The sequence below is a fragment of the Schistocerca americana genome, chromosome 1 (assembly GCF_021461395.2).
Source record: "Schistocerca americana isolate TAMUIC-IGC-003095 chromosome 1, iqSchAmer2.1, whole genome shotgun sequence".
In the NCBI taxonomy this organism is placed as follows: domain Eukaryota; kingdom Metazoa; phylum Arthropoda; class Insecta; order Orthoptera; family Acrididae; genus Schistocerca; species Schistocerca americana.
In genome coordinates this window covers 840,945,222-840,963,353 of record NC_060119.1, presented here as the reverse complement: position 1 = coordinate 840,963,353, position 18,132 = coordinate 840,945,222, and the positions used below count along the sequence as shown (strand labels likewise).

Genomic DNA, 18,132 nt, shown 5'->3' with positions numbered 1-18,132 from the left:
TTCTCACAGAAAAGTACCCTTCAGTTGTACACACTGGTAACAGATGCCACCATTTCATAAATTTTTCATACTGATCTCCACATTAAAATTTTGTTTTACACGAAGAAATATTCTAATCATTGAAATATATAATGATTATCTCATATTAGTTGAATTTTGCAAAAACATGTTGCCATGTGAAGAGAGCAAGGAGAGCCACCCTACAGAACAGCTCAACTGAAAGAGTAAACCTTAATCGATACCCATTGTTCTGTTGTTACAGATTTGGATCATTCCATATCACTTCTTTTCATCATCTGAAAACTCATGATGAACAATAAATAATATTAAAAGGTGGAGGTTTGTTCGCATATAATTGATTTTGTTAAAAACTTTTGGCATAGCACTCATCACTCATCAGAGGGAAATTACTGTACAGGTTCTCGGTGTGTAACACACCACTAACTTACCTATGAAGATGGATAGGCACAGTGAGTGCATACTACTAAAATAATGTGTTTTGTTGCACAGCACACAGTATAACATCAGTGATCTCCATGGCTGCTTCACAATGCAAGTGATTTTGTTCTACCACATGGCTTCCATTTACAACTTCTACACTATTGTCATCTAATTCTTTCTCCACCCCATCTTTGACAAAAGTGCTATCATGCAACATACACACACGCATACTATAGCAGTAAGGAGTATCAGACACTTAAAAAGTGGTTTGTTCATGGACAGAATGAGAAGTCTCTCCATTTCGTTTTAATTGGATTCCAACAGAAAAAGTTTTCCGGGAGAAATTGTGGCATGGAGATGATGTTTCCTGGAGCAGCGAATTACTCATTACTCATTTGCTACCAAATATCAGTTCTGGTACACATGATACAATGTAGAAATAGAGTCCATGAATGGTTGTAACAACGAGCTGTTTATAGTGTCCAGTTTACCTTCTTGTGCACCATCATAGAGAGTTTCTTTCAGCACTGCTCTATCTAGAGGATATTTCCACAGTAGGAAGTGGTCACGAATGTAGATCACTCTCCACTTTCCACGGAGCAGTGTGGGACAGGTATGGAGAGCATACTGAAAAACTGATAACACGAAGCCAGTGCTGAAGCACATGATCTGATTCACATTCAAACAAAACTAACCGAACAAGAGGCAATCAACAACTTGACCTTGGATTACATGACAGCAGACACTATCCCCCTCCCCCCCCCCCCCCCCCCAAGAAGAAAAAGATGGAGGAGTTGTGCACTATGGCTAGACTCACTTGGTTGATTAGATTATAGGGAAGCAGATACAGGAAACATACACTATAACAGTAACAGTTTGTAGGCTGTTGTCGAGAGGCAGAGGCAAAGGCAAAGAGGGGAATGCATAATTTATGAAGATGACTACTATTATTACACCACTCCCCTGGCAATTTGAAACATTTTTCTTGTAAACACAACATACACTTGCGATATGTAGTAGAAGCTTCACTTCTATGGCATGTCCTGAACCCAATACATTCTAAAAGCAAACAGTGTTATTGGTAAGTTTTTTTATTTTCCTCACCTTCAAAATCTGATAATATCTTTGTAAATTTTCTCCTGAATATTCTTTTCATGCAGAGAAACTTTAGTGATTTCCAGAATAGCATTTTCCCCTTTGCAGTTCACGTAGAACAATAACTGAACAACAGTTCTCTTTATGTGCACCTCCGCGTGCTGTCTGTACATTGTACGCTGTGGTGATGTGTAAAATATATTGACACTAAGCAGAGCAACATAAGAGATATGATCTCAACTTCAGGCAGATGAAGCCAAGTGCTGCATACTCAGGCAACAATGCACAAAAAATCAACTGTCTTACCTAACTCACCACCTACCTGCTTCATTACATTTGGGTTTCTGTCATGCCATCATCTTCCCACTCCTCCTCTTTCTGACATCCAAATGCATTATGTATCCACATATGACACCTTGTTAGAACTTAAGGGCATTGTTCATTTCAAATCACAATTTGATACTCATTCAATACCTCTGTTGTCAAACTGTTTAGCTTGGCATAGTGCAACCGTTACCCTATCTTGGCTGTCTTATCTGAAGCCCTTTCATGTTCAGCGGGTGTTACCTGTCCCAAACAGTACAGCCCTCCCATTTAGCATGTTGAATTGGATGTCACGGTGTTTCCATGAGCAGCTGGAAATATAATGCTTAATCCTGACAGAGCCCTACTTATCTATACAAGCCTTATACAACTGTTGTGTGGCAAGTTCCCCATAGGTTGTCCATTTAAGACTTATAACCCAATAGCTATACACCCCTTCTTTGAACCCGAGTTTTTAAACCATTCTCACTATCTGGAAGATTAAAATACCTGTGATATAGGGCATTCCAAAACTGCACAATGAAGAAGCTGCTGAAGCACATACAAGCCTATAGTTCCAGAAAGCTGGTGGCACTCCCTGCCTCTGCCACCTTGGATCACTAAATTGAACTCTGTTACAACTGATCTTCCGAAGTTGTTAAACTATTGGCACAATATAGATGACACGTGGCTTACTGAATGCCGTAGGTGTGGAAGTATTACCCTACACATGTGTCTCTCCAGTTGTCATCCCTGGGTGAGCTTCCTGCTGCAACCATGAATAGTCTTATTGCAGCAATGTGCCGCTATGATATACTCAAAATTTGTCAGCAGAATCTGTTATCACGGGAATATATTTACAGTAATTGTAGAAATGATGGAAATAGCAGTTCATGGGTAATAATAATAAAATAATAATAATTACAGTCACTGTAATCAACAAATGTATTTGTGCTAATGTATGTCAAAATTTTTTAATACTGGTGACACTTATTCAATGAGATTTCTTTGAATACTTCAAAACAGGCAATATCAGCATTGCAAGGAACAGTATGACTTCATTCAAGTTGTAAACAACATATTGACTGTGCTACATGAAACTGATACCAAATGACAACAATCCATGTTTTTAAAATATAGGTAGTGGCTACAGATTTATTTCTAAATCATGATATTAAACACATGCACGCACACACGCATGCACGCGCACGCACGCACGCACGCACGCACGCACACACACACGCACACACACACACACACACACACACACACACACACACACACAAAAATTGGTAATAAAATTAATAATACAGTAATATCAGATATCTGAACATAATTCTGTTGTCACCACTACATATTGCTGGATTTAACAATTAGGGTTTTAAGCAATTATTTACTAAGTTCAAAAATTGTTAGAGCCAACTTCAGGTAAATTTTTCCCCAATAAACACACACTATTTTAGTTTTCTTCTTACTAACATACATGTAACTGCTTATGAATTCCATCATACAGAAACAAACAATAGCTATTATTAGCTATTTGTATTTTGAGTGATGTTAAAAAAAGAGAATTACCTGTCACCATTTGGAAATTTTTTATCTGGTAAAACAATATAACAGCAATCTCTTGCAATGTTATTTTTGTTTTATGAGAAATTTATCAGGAATGTTTCATACACATATATTACAAGCTGATAATTATAAATACTATTTTGTTGTGGCTAGAAAACATTATAGTGGTGTTTTCAGTTGAAGAAGACGTTTTGCTTCCAATTCTTTCATGAATGCCAAGAAGTTGGTCCAAAGAAAACTGCATAAACTTATGAAAGGAACTCTGTTTCTTTCAGGCACAAATGTATAGTTGACGGTTGCAGCAACAGGCCAGATGAGAACTCCATACTGTAATCATGACATAATATATTTTCCCTATAATGTCTCAAGGAAAATTCAATAATAATATATTTTTTGCTTATTGAACAGAAATAAAAATACTGACAAATGAATTATGCACATAGGACTATAGAGAAAAAGCACTCTAATCTACATATGCTGAAAAACATGCCAATTAGTCTACTAAAAGGAGCATTCAACGTCCAAGCTTCAAACAGATTTTGTCGTAAGGGCCAAGTCAGGTTTCAAAACACTTTTCCACAGAAAATACCATGTATCAATTCACCGAATACACAATACGATGCTTCAATGACATTAAATTCTATGTCATAATGTGATTTAATTAGTAATATGTTTACTTCACATGCAGTTATTAAGGAGGAGGTTTTCATGGTGAGCAAAGACTTGTTCAAAACAGTACTTCAGTGAATGAGTAAAAATTACAGCCACTGTTCCATTAAGATTGAAACTGAGTTCACTGCTAATTCTGTTATACAGAAATAAGTTCCACTGCATGATTATAATTCATAAATAATTCTCTTTGCTTATGATGCAGTAATTATCACACCAACCAGAGGCACAACATCCTCTACTTGAGGCTGCTTTGCTTAAGGACTGGTAACTGAAAAGTTCACTGAAACTATTGTTCAGTTTCTTGAAAATAGTAACTATTTAAAAAAATGCACATTCATTCCAGTCAGTGCACTACAGAATTCAAACTTCTATTACCAGTAGACCACAAAGAACTTAAATACAGATGACAAATTTGCAATTCTGTACTTGTACACATTGAAATTTTATTGGAAATCCAACAAGCTTAGTTTCAGTAAGTTTTGTTCTGTGTGCGCTAATGTCGCTGTCAGAATGTTTGTTTACTTTGTGTACTTTCATTAATGTCACGTGGAGAAATCTGAGGCATAACAGACTAGGCTTGTGTTGGGTGAGATGAATAATGAAGGGGGGTGTGAGTGATAGCTATGGAGGGAAGCAAAAAGGTGACAGTATAGTAAGTGGCACAGGTGAGGGCTCTTTTGCAGAAGGCAAAATCGAGTGTCTTACACAAACGTAATAGTATGGTAGAGGAGGAGCAAGTATGGTTAAAGAGAGGAAAAGGAAAGGTGCAGAGAAAACAGTGAATAGATCAAATGACCTAGAGTCAATTGTGGAGTATGTGGAGGGCAGAAGCTAGTAGATATGGAGCCAGGGAGCTGTGGGCTATAAATGTGTGTTGTAAGAACAGTTTCCTTTAATTGCTCAAATGAGAACTTGCTGTTTGATGATGGGAGGATTCAGATTACACAGGATGTGAAACAACTATTAAAGTAGAGCATGTGGTGTGGGAAGTGAACTTTGCTCTAGGTCAGTTTGGTGGCAGCCAGCTGATTAGTGGATACCTCACATGACAACTGAGCAGAGGTTGCAGCACAGTGCTATCACTGTGTTTAAGCCTCTAGGAAGGACACTGTCCAAAAGCTGAGTCATGAGTTAAATTTTGTCGATGAGATAATATACTGTTTAAAGCCACAACTATACTGAGTGTGGTTTGTAACAATGACTCCTGTCATTGTTTGTATTTTGTACTCTACCCATGACTTCCTAATGTCGTTCTATAGTTATTCTTTAACAGGATGGAAATTAGGGATCTCACATCAAGTGCAGATGGTGTGAGTTTTCAGTAATGTCTTAATGATGGTGCAAGATGTGTTATTCATAGCTGATATACTTCCTATTCAAATATGGTATGTGATGTAATGATCATGAATAAATTTATTTCAGATGTTTCCCATCTGTTTCAGAAAAACTAACCTGACACTAAAAGTCTTTTAGCCGATTAATTCGTGGTACTTCAATTGCAGTAACCAATATGGGGAGGGGAAGACTAACATGAAGCACGCAGAAAAAGGAAGCATGTCATTCTGTGTAGCATTGTCTTTCAATATGTGTTCTTTTTGGCATCTGCAGAAAAATAATCCCTCTTAATCAGTTAGTAACAATAGAAACTCAAATGTGAAACCATTTTGTTGGAAATTTACCTTGTATGTTGGAACAAATTTTGTTTGAACTTCAAATGCAGCTTCTTTCATTGATTTTCCTTCAAGAAGGCTCATACCATAGAAGAAACAAATACAAGCTGCAGGTCCATAAGAAAACTGTTCAACTACTGCCTGTGAAAAAGAAAGCAAGATATTTAGTGTCAAGTCAGTAATATGTGTCGCTGTTTGTATATACAATGACTTTCACCAGCATCATTCACTTTAGGGGCAAACCCAGTGCTCTTGAGTAAATAGTAGAATATAATGGGAATTTATTACTCTGATGGCTCGCTCTTGTGTGCACACAGATATACATCAGGCATAGGATGTGAATGTTGCAAGTGCAAACTGTTTGTTCCACACTGAATGAATGTAGCAGTTCCTTTTGAATGGGTCTTTGTCAGCCACAAAGCCCATGAGGGACCATATCTGTAGGGATGGCAGGGAGATAATTGAGAGATGTTTGAAAAATGGGCTGTGCTAAATTACAGACTAACATTGCCCTTTTTTTATCTAAAATTATTACTTGCGAATGCACAATAGTTTTCCCACCCTATGCTACCACTGGACATAAGTGTGAAAAGATGATACAGTTGTTCTGCTTTGACCAGTGATGCCACTACTGTGACTAAACAGAGGTTGTAGTAACCCTTATCAGTAGACAGCTATAAGTCTACATATGGTGGAATGAGAGTTTGTTGTGTGTTCGAGTGGTCTGCCTATAAATGTGCCAGAAAGTATTTTCATATACACACTGCACATTCTGTAGGTATATTTATGATCCCAGAGAAAACCCTTGTTTTCTGAATTTTGTAGGCTATTTCAAAGTTTTTGATGTTTTTTAAAGTATCAACAAAAAGAAAATCCCTACCCAAAAGCCCTGTGTTCCTGTTGTGGTCCCCAAAACTTTTGTAGGTACAATAGTGTGATTCTATGATATTGTCATATTGATTGGTAGCATCACTAGTCAAAGCTGACAGGTTGTTTTATTGGTCAACATATTTGAATAAAAATGCGCAAAGTAAACAAGTTTCCCATCTCAGTGACAGGGAGTGTCAATGTTATTCTTATAATAAACATAAGAGCATTCAGTTCCTGTATCAGATCCTGAATTATTTTTCTGAAAGAGCTTTTCTTATCACTTCAGCCATAAAATTTTAAACATGTATGAATTCACCAAGTATTTAAACATCACATCACAAAATTACAGTTCTGTATTTGTCATTAATAAATTCTGGCTAACTTTTACATTGCTCAAGGTGAGGAAGGGGTCGTACTAAGACTAATGCGAACACTAGACTAGCAGTAATATTAGGCAATATATTGATGGTTGGCTCCAGACAGCACATCAATATTCACAATATTGGTGTCAAACCTAGAATGTGCAAAACATGCGAGGATACAGCCACTAGCTGTTATTTGGCTCTTGGGCTGGTTTTGTGCTCATCAGGAAAAGAGGAAGCATAGATGGATGAAGAAAAGATATAAGATGAGAGAAAGATTGGCACATGAAAATTTACTATGTGACTCGAGGATTAGAGAGCCAAATAATTATTGGAACTTTCTGAGAATGGATATTCACTCATTTGATTTACTATTGGAAATGGTTGCATCTATAATTGTCATTAAATCTACACAATACTTATTTGGATCCAATTTTAAAACCAAATGCACAAATTTTTTTATTTAATTTTCGATAAAAATTTGTGTGTCCTTCAAGGCATCAAAGTATGAAAGTGTTGTCTCAAGTAACTTTTCAGCAGCAGCTCTGCTTATTGACGCATTCTTAATTCTTTCCAGCACTTTCCTATAATTTGTCCAGAATGAATTTCATTTCTTTACTAATTAAAGCTTACCTGCTTCTGTGTATATTTCTCTATATTTTGATAACTGTTTGTACTTATCTGTTTTCTTTTGCCAGTTACTATACTCATTTCATTCGATAAACCATAGGGCTGGAAAACCCCTCTACGCTTCCAACAACTCTTAAATGAAGGTGTATTCTGCTGATGTCAAAGCCATTTTCCTTCACAATGCATCATGCAAAATCAACAGTTTTCCATATGAGACCAACTGACAAAGATATACAATATTGGGCAGAGGCTATACACTCTTAAGCTGTTTGTGAAATACAATCTAATTTTACTAGATTCATCAACATACTGCACAATACACTGTGAAACTTTCAATATTACTGACAGTCTTGGAGCAGTTAAATATTTTAAATTTCCACTAGATGCTACTGTAGTAATTGGAAAGTATCATTTCCACTGACACTTCAGTGTCCAGCAACCCCTCTCTTTTAGAAAAGAAAAACATTATACCACAAGTGATTCTGAAGTGTATACATAATATTTTATGGCTATATACAACATTAAACTGTAGACACGAAGTATGTATACATGAAATCAAACTGGCTTGAGTGCACTTACAGCATTCCTGTCTCTTGCATTACATGCTGATGTTGGTAATTCGTTGACATTGTTCTTAGTCAATGGGTGATACCATATGGTAGCCAACTGATCACATTTGTTTTTTGTATGAATGGAAGAAAACTAGATGTGCTGACAGACTGATCTGCAGTGCAGCACAAGGCCTAGGCTACTCTGGACTGTGACAGTTACCTTGTAAGTTGATGAGGTTAACAAGTCTCAGCACGTGATATATGTTTGTCATTGCAACAACCAACTTGGTCTTACTTCCAATTTTGCCGAAATCTCCAATTATGTTAAATTTTAACCTATTAAAACAAAATAAAGTTTTCTTTCTTTTGTTTGTGTCTATCAACAACTCAATGCTTTCATTTTTCCATGAGAGAACTCCTTCAACCCAAAAGTATTTACATTCTGCAAGAACTTTCCTACAGCAAATTGCAGGTAACTTTATTTGCGAAGCATAGGAAACTCTGAATGGGCACTCTGACTGGCTACCAACAACCATTCACAAATCGCCTTATTCAGTTCCCATCATTCAACATGCAAGTTGTTACCTACATTGGAATGCATTGCAACAGCTGCAGACACCAAGACTACAATTTTATTAATATTGTTCACCTTTACACAAACTACAAAGTATTTTATAAAAAAAAATAAGTTCTATGAGAGATAGCAGATACATCAATAGATTAAACAATCTGAATACATTAAATAGGGAAAATGTGATAGAATTGTATCTTGTATATGTTATAATAAACAAGGGTCTAGTGTAGCAGGGGATACGACCCATCGGCTTTGAACAATGACGTCTTTCCTTAGTCGTAGATAGTAATGTCTTCACTTCGAGGCATAGATAATAAAGCAGTTCTGTGTTCTAATAAGCGCTATCATTAAAATAATTGAATGTGAATCTAAAAGCGATCGTTTATCTATATTTCACTATTTTACCATATTTCAGTTTCTTATTCCACCAATATGCTTCAGTAGCTGATAAGTGTTTTTTGGCTTATTAAAAAAAAAATCTCACGAGATAGAATAAACTGATCCTAAGATACAGATGCTTCAGTTGCTGATAAGTGTTTTTTGGCTTTAAAAAAAAAAAAAAAAAAAAATCTCACGAGATAGAATAAACTGATCCTACTTCATTAAGCAATCAATAAAAAAACTAAACTAAAACATAACAGCTTTCAAAAAACACTTATCAGCTACTGAAGGGAGCTACAACACTAACAAGGGAACCTCCCCATCGCACCCCCCTCAGATGTAGTTATAAGTTGGCACAGTGGATAGGCCTTGAAAAACTGAACACAGATCAATTGAGAAAACAGGAAGAAGTTGTGTGGAACTGTGAAAAAATAAGCAAAATATACAAACTGAGTAGTTCAAGGGAAGATAGGCAACATTAAGTACAATAGGAACGCAGGAGCACTGTGGTCTCGTGGTAACGTGAGCAGCTGCGGAACGAAAGGTCCTAGGTTCAAATCTACCACCGAGTGAAAAGTTTAATTTTTTATTTTCAGTTTATGTGACAAACTCTTATGTTTTCATCACTTTTTTGGGAGTGATTATCAAATCCACAAGAAAACCTAAATCGGGCAAGGTAGAAGAATCTTTTTACCCATTCGCCAAGTGTACAAGTTAGGTGGGTCGACAATATATTCCTGTCATGTGGCGCACATGCCGTCACCAGTGTCGTATAGAATATATCAGATGTGTTTTCCTGTGGAGGAATCGGTTGACCTATGACCTTGCGACAAATGTTTTCTGTTCCCATTGGAGAGGCACGTCCTTTCGTCTACTAACCGCACGGTTTTGCGATGCGGTCGCAAAACACAGACACTAAACTTATTACAGTGAACAGAGATGTCAATGAACGAACGGACAGATAATAACTATGCAAAAATAAAGAAAGTAAAATTTTCAGTCGAGGGAAGACTTGAACCAAGGACCTCTCGCTCTCCAGCTGCTCACGCTACCACGGCGCTCCTGATCTCACATAGTCCATTATGGTGCTTATGTAGCCCCTTGACTACTCAGTTTGTATATTTTGCTTATTTTTTCACAGTTCCACACAACTTCTTCCTGTTTTCTCAACTGATCTGTGTTCAGTTTATCAAGGCCTATCCACTGTGCCAACTTATAACTAAATCTGAGGGGGGTGCGATGGGGACGTTCCCTTGTAAGAAGAATCGTTTCTCGGCTTTTGACAAGATCAATGTTTATCTCTCTCGTATTCCTTTGTTTCTCAACATTCTCCTCAGCTCTTTCATCTTTGTAATACATGCTCTCTGGCGACTTGTGACGTCATTGTTCAAAGCCGATGGGTTGTATCCCCTGCTACACTAGACCCATGAACAAAATATTAGCACAGGTTTACAAAGCCTGCAGAATACACACCATAAACAGAAATCCAATTTTTCTCGTGAACTCATGTTGCTCTGATTATGTTAGACACAATCACATTTTATGATATGATCATAATCAGTTTCATCCTACAATGGCCATTTCAAATGCTACAGTAGTCAACATGAGAAACGTCCATATTAAGGGAAGCGTTCAATCCCACCTGTCTGCTTTGACTCACAACATAAGTGTGTTGTGTGACGTCATCATGGTGCTGTGTTTTTGAGTCAGGTCGTGTTTGTATATGGCGTGTTGCTGTATTTCATCACACGCTCTTATCGTGGGTGTTCATTTTCAAGTTGTTTGTTTTATGTGTAGTATTTGGTCATTTGACTTTGTGTAATGATTGTGTGAAGCTGTGGTTGGAAGAATCTGCCTTGTCACCAGGGAGTTATGTCGATTTATTGTTTTGGTGGAGCACATGAGTGTTTGTTAATTGTGATTAGTGTTGTGTGTGTGTTTTTTTTTACCGATGGCTATGACAGAAAAATTTAATAGTTATTCACTCCAAGTTGCACTGGTCGATTATAAGGTTTTTACACCATTCTTGGATTGACTGCTAACTACATGAAGTGTCATGTGTAGTGAGCATATGAAGCTCACTAGAATGATGGTTTCTCCGACCAGGGCCTACTGCGTGGTGGTGTCACTGAGACAATATTTGGTGATCTACCTGATGGGGGACCTTGTTAGAGATCTATGTTGGTAATCAGGGAGATTGTCTTCCTTGTGTATTATTTTTATTATCATTCATCCTGTCATATTTGAGAGTTGTTTTTTGAGAACTTGTTTTGAATGGTTTTATTTTTTGTTTGGTCTTTTTCTTTGTGGGTGTTGTGTTCACGAGTCATATTGAGTGGGTTGCAATTATTTGGAGAATTTTGCCTTGCTCTCTCTCTTTCTCACTGTGTGTGTGCGTGTGCGTGTGTGTGTGTGTGTGTGTGTGTGTGTGTGTAAGACCACTTCACTTCACGGGGCATAGAAGGGGTGTCTGGCGAACCTAGCTCTATTTGTCGGTGATTGTGGCTGGCAAATGCATCATGTATGGTTTGTTTGTTTTGGTGTATAGTTTTTTTTTTTTTTTTGTTTGTATTTTAATTTTAATCATGTAAATCTGGGCGTTTTGGGTTTTCGATTTGTGTGTTGGCTTTTGGGATCATTGTCCTCTTTTGACCTATATAGGTGAAGGGACTTTTATGATACATTGTTTTGGAGCTGGATGTGTATTTTTTTTTTTTTTCCCCCCCCCCCCCCCCCCCCCCCCCCTTGGGTCGGGGTGGGGGGGAGACTTCATTTGAACTGTATAGGTCAAGTGAAATGTAAGATTCCTATGGGTTTCATGATTTTGGATAACATTTGTTTTCCGATGGGGCTGTTTTTTGTATTGTCATATATTTGAATCGTTCCCGCCCTAAAACCCTACTTCCCATGGTTGTCCAGTTAGTTTTGTTTCATTGCAGGAGTGAAACATACTCACATCTTTTTATTCATGCTTGCCTTCAGTGATGTTATACTTGCCATATTGTGAAGCAGAGGTTTCCCCCATCTTGATGATATCCTGGCTCAAAGGAGATGGGTGGAACCGAACATCACTGTAATGCCAAAACCTGTTACTTAACCCAAAACGAGGACTGTCAAATAAAAGTAACAGCAATTAAAACATATGTAGTTCATATTTATTGGTAACGGGTAGAATTTTATGAGCAAAATGTTATTACAACACGGTCCAAAAATTAACCAAACTTGGTTTGATTTGATATGGACTGACCCACTAGTTCATTCAGTAAAAGTGATCACTTGTGTCTCATGATCACCATCATCATTTAAGACTGATTATGTCTTTCAGCGTTCAGTCTGGAGCATAGTTGCCCTTATAAAATTCCTCCATGATCCCCTATTCAGTGCTAACATTGGCGCCTTTTCTGATATTAAGCCTATTACTTCAAAATCATTCTTAACCGAATCCAGGTACCTTCTCCTTGGTCTTCCCCGGCTCCTCCTACCCTCTACTGCTGAACCCATGAGTCTCTTGGGTAACCTTTGCTTCTCCCATGCGTGTAACATGACCCCACCATCTAAGCCTGTTCACCCTGACTGCTACATCTTAGAGTTCATTCCCAGTTTTTCTTTGATTTCCTCATTGTGGACACCCTCCTGCCATTGTTCCCATCTACTAGTACCTGCAATCATCCTAGCTACTTTCATATCCGTAACCTCAACCTTATTGATAAGGTAACCTGAATCCTCCCAGCTTTCGCTCCCATACAATAAAGTTGGTCGAAAGGTTGAATGGTGGACAGGTAACTTAGTCTTGGTACTGACTTCCTTTTTGCAGAAGACAGTAGATCATAGCGCAGCACTCACTGCATTAGCTTTGCTACACCTCGCTTCCAGTTCTTTCACTGTGTTGCCATCCTGTGAGAATATGCATCCTAAGTACTTGAAACCGTCCACCTGTTTTAACTTTGTTCCTCCTATTTGGCACTCAATCTGTTTATATCTCTTTCCCACTGACATTACTTTCATTTTGGAGATGCTAATCTTCATACCATAGTCCTTACATTTCTGATCTAGCTCTGAAATATTACTTTGCAACTTTCAATCGAATCTGCCATCACAACTAAGTCATCCGCATACGCGAGACTGTTTATTTTGTGTTCACATATCTTAATCTCACCCAGTCAGTCTATTGTTTTCAACACATGATTCATAAATAACATGAACAACAGTGGAGACATGTTGCAGCCTTGTCTTACCCCTGAACCTACTCTGAACCATGAACTCAATTTACCGTCAACTCTAACTGCTGCCTGCCTATCTATGTAAAGACCTTTAATTGCTTGCAAAAGCTTGCCTCCTATTCCATAATCTTGTAGAGCAGACAATAACTTCCTCCTAGGAGTCCAGTCATATGCCTTTTCTAGATCTATAAAGCATAGATACAATTCCCTGTTCCACTCATAACACTTCTCCATTATTTGCCGTTAGCTATCTGGTCCTGACAATCTCTAAGAGGCCTAAACCCACACTGATTTTCATCCAGTTTTTCCCCCAACTAATACTCACACTTTCCTTTCAACAATATCTGAGAAAATTTTACCCACAACGCTGATTAAAGAGATACCTCTGTAGTTGTTACAATCTTTTCTGTTTCCATGTTTAAAGATTGGTGTGATTACCACTTTCGTCCAGTCTGATGGAACCTGTCCCGACTCCCACGCCATTTCAATTATCCTATGTAGCCATTTAAGACCTGACATTCCACTGTATTTGATGAGTTCCGACTTAATTTCATCCACCCCAGCCGCTTTACTGCACTGCAATCTATTGACCATTCTCCACTTCCTCAAATGTGATCCTATTTCCATCATCATTCCTATCCCATTGTACATCGAAATCTGAAACATTACTGATCGTATTTTCACCTACATTGAGCAACTCTTCAAAATATTCCCTCCATTCGCCCAAGGCATCAACAGGGTTCACCAGCAGTTTTCCTGACCTGTCCAAAATACTTGTCATTTCCTTCTTATCTCCCTTTGGAAGACTGCTAATTACACTCCAGAATGATTTTCCAGCAGCTTGACCGAAAGTCTCCAACCTGTTTCCAAAGTTTTCCCAAGATTTCTTCTTGGATGCTGCAATTAACTGTTTGGCTTTGTTTCTTTCTTCAATATAACTTTCTCTGTCTACCTGAGTTCTAGTATGTAGCCATTTATGATACGCCGCCTTTCCTTTTACAAGCTGGCTTGACTGTGTCATTCCACCAAGCTGTTTGCTTCATCCTATCTTTACACATTACTGTTCCAAGACATTCTTTAGCCACTTCTAGTACTGTGTCACTGTACCTTGTCCATTCCTTTTCCAATGACTGTAATTGACTACATTCAACTAACTGGTACCTTTCTGAGATCACTGTTATGTACTTGTGCCTGATTTCCTTATCCTGAAGATTCTCCACTCTTATCCTCCTACATATGGACCTGACCTGAACTTTCGGCCTCACAATACCAATTTCACTGCAGATTAAATAGAAATCAGTGTCATCGAAGAATCCCCTGGATACACATGTGTCCCTCACAGCCTTCCTGAATTCCTGATCTGTTGTTATATAGTCAATGACAGATCTGGTTCCCCTGCCTTCCCAAGTACACCAGTGAATGTTCTTATGTTTAAAAAAGGAGTTTGTGATTACTAAGCCCATACTGGCACAGAAATCCAAGAGTTGTTTCCCGTTCCTGTTGGCCTCCATATCCTTTCCAAATTTACCCATAACCTTTTCATACCCTTCTGTTCGATTTCCAATCCTGGCGTTAAAATCACCCAAGAGCAGAAAACTGTCCTGGTCCTTTACTCTAACAACTCACTGAGTGTGTCATAAAACCTATCCATCTTATCTTGATCTGTCCCTTCACAATGCGAATATACTGACACTATCCTAATTTTCTTGCTAGACACTGTCAAATCTATCCACATCAGTCGTTCGTCTACATACCTTATTGCAATATTGCAACTACGCGGGTTCCATTTATTTCCTGATGTAAAGCCCTACACCCCATTGTGCTATTCCTACTTTGACTCCTGACAGGTAGACCTTGTAATCTCCCACTTCCTCTTCTTTCTCACCCCTTACCCGAATGTCAGTAACAGCCAGAATGTCCAACCCCATCTTACTTGCAGCCTCTGCCAGCTCTACCTTCTTCCCAGAGTAGCCCCCATAGATATTAATAGCTCCCCCATTTCGTTACCATTCGTTTGCCGAGTCGTATCTTACGAGTCCCTGTTTTGTCAATTAGAGGTGGGACTCCGTCACCTCCAAAGGTCCAGGGCATTTTGCTCTGATTGTTGCCAGCATCATATTTAAAGTACCAGGGAAGCAGGTTGCTAGCCTTACATGACCCGAGTCTCATTGAGTTTTACCCCTTAACGATTGAGGAACTAACCGTTGGATTTGGTAGTCTTTGCCGTCTGAGCACAAAGGTGACCACGACTCAAATTATGTCCGAGATGCCCAGCCTTATTCCAAAGTAACTGGTATCCCGACTGTCAGGCCCACTTACTTGGCCACTCATATGTTGCCCGTGGTTCATGAACTAGGACATGACAACAGGAACCCACATCATGAACCACTCACTTGTGTCTGCCTATTAAAATTTTGTCTTGAAGGCTCAATTACTGACACTTTCTTTAGAAGACTAATTTGTCACAGCACCAAGCTACCAACAATTTTCTGAGTTGTGTTGTGGAAATTAAGACGGTTTGATTATAGGTAAACCTAGTAACTCTTAAAAGTAATAAAAAATGCTCTAATTGCTCCTCACTGACCTTGTAGCAGGCAAATATGCCAAAGACTCTTCTGGAATGACAGCTAGGAACTAGCATGCCCCAGACACAAAGCTGCAGTATCTAACCTCTTGCACATTTAAGCACTGCACTTCCTTCTCCTTTCCAAATACTTTATCATCTGGCCTACAAGTTCGTCTGACAACTGGAGTTCAGCTTGCCTTTCAAACTTCACTAAAAGCCAAACCTCCCGTCAACAATGAGATGATTAGAGACAGATCGGAAGCTCAGATAGCTTAAGCATGAAGTAAAACTTGCTCTTTCAAAGGACCGTCCTAACATTTGCCTTAAGCAATTTAGGGTAATCGCGGAAAATCTAATGCTTGTACAGGGATTTGAAATAATAATAAATAATAAAGGCAATGTATTTTACGCAGTTGATTCCCGATTATTTTAAAGGCTAATACCAGTTCAGGGGGGGGCAACAATGCATTTACTCATTTAATACAGAATATCACAATTATACTTACATAATTGGGGTAATTTATTCCTCTGAAAATTTATGTTTGCAGATTGTGATTGTTTAGTTTAGTTGCAAGTCTGGGCACAAGTTACATATTGGACTCTTGTATTTTTCAGTAGATGGCATACTTATATATAAGGCTTCAGCATCAGTCAATTTGTCACCACAACCACATATTCTGTTTTCACATTTGCTGGCTTTGCCAACTTGTGACCAAATTGTCGTCTTTTCGTATAACCTAGACCTCAGGCTGTGCAACAGAGCATCACAAAAAAGGCTTCAGGGGTGGGGGCGGGCCATAATACCACACTTTAACCCAAATCTGAGGCACTTCCGAATAAAACTTTGAAACGTTCAAGGTTTTGGCCTCAGAGTAACTACCAGAAGTAGGTCTTATGACATGGTACCAACAACTGAATTAATCTTCCTAGAATAATATATTTCTTACCAACATGGGCCTCAACATAAACATCCACACATAAAATCCCCAACTATGTAATACACCTACTTCATTAGTACCTAGTTGTGAGTACTGGTTATGCAATGGCACAAAAGGGACTGTTTTATACTGAGGTAATAAAAAAAACTACCTTTGCAAGAGCAGATTTCACAGTCATGCTTGGCCACATTTCTGCTGCCAGTTTCATCCAAGTATGTAAGGTAGGCGCCACGAATAAAGTTCCGAACAAGCCATATCGAAGCACCTGCATGTAGTCGTAGTGTTCCTTGCCCGATATAGTCTGCTGACACAATGATGATGCTGGCCAAATGACAGCATAGGAAGCCATCCCACGAAGAAGAGGATACTTCCGAGAGATGGTCGATAGTTTTCCCACGAACGAATTCATTAGTGATGCTGCACTTCCCAAAACCTACAATTATTTGCAGATTTCATGAATTCTGCCACCAACTAGAAAAAAAAAAAAAGCACTTTACATATTTGACTTTTACGACCCGTGAAAAGTGAAATATTTCGCTCGCTGTTACGATGTAGCTTGATTCAACAAATACATTTTCCCAGCACTTACTCGTTCCTGTAGTCTTCAACCGTACTTCGGCCTACACATGGTCCGAAATTGACTTCCATTGCAAAATATGAAATTACAAGGCCACTTGCGTAAGGTATGCCTACTTCGGCATCGATTATCTAATGCTATAACGACGTCCAACATCATTATACCCAAAAGGTACAGTTGTCTTCTTGTCGTTGAACTCACAACATAACTTTATTGCCGCGGTAGCACTTAATTCTTCACATAAACACATATTTCGGCAATCAATTGCATCAAACTTTTTTTTTTTCCTTCAGCAGAATGAATGCGCGAAAGATAAACCTCAAAACTTTAACATATCTTTGGTAGCTATTATCGAACCTGTATCGACAGCTGTGTTCACTGATCGATTGCGTAAGATAATATTATTACGAACAACAAGACCTTTCTAGAAGTGTTTGCCCTGTTTTCTTTCGTGTGGTTTAAAGTCCCACAGCCGTGTGTCATGTAACTCTACTTCTCCCATGTTTAGTCGATGGCTAGGTGCATTATTTATTAGCTTGAGAGGGTTCTTCACGTGCTATCAGTTCTTCGAGTGATGTAATTATTTAAGCCAGATTTCCTCAGGCATGAATTTCTTACACGTGCATACCCCCACCATCATTCCGTAAGACAACTTGCATGTGGAAACACCCAACTTGCACACTGTCATGCCAGCTTACGCATAAGTTAAG

At 38.5% G+C, this 18,132-nt stretch overlaps 1 protein-coding gene across 1 annotated transcript; it reads right to left on the bottom strand.

Moving 5' to 3' along the window:
- Positions 1-2,760: 2,760 nt before the first annotated feature.
- Positions 2,761-17,729, bottom strand: LOC124613252 (mpv17-like protein). The gene is made up of 4 exons (XM_047141945.1): positions 17,435-17,729; positions 16,997-17,316; positions 5,763-5,894; positions 2,761-3,738 (listed from the first exon to the last, which is right to left on the bottom strand). Exons 2-4 carry the CDS (start codon positions 17,252-17,254, stop codon positions 3,571-3,573), a joined length of 558 nt encoding a protein of 185 aa, XP_046997901.1. The 5' UTR covers positions 17,255-17,316; positions 17,435-17,729; the 3' UTR covers positions 2,761-3,570.
- Between the last annotated feature and the right edge of the window lie 403 nt (positions 17,730-18,132).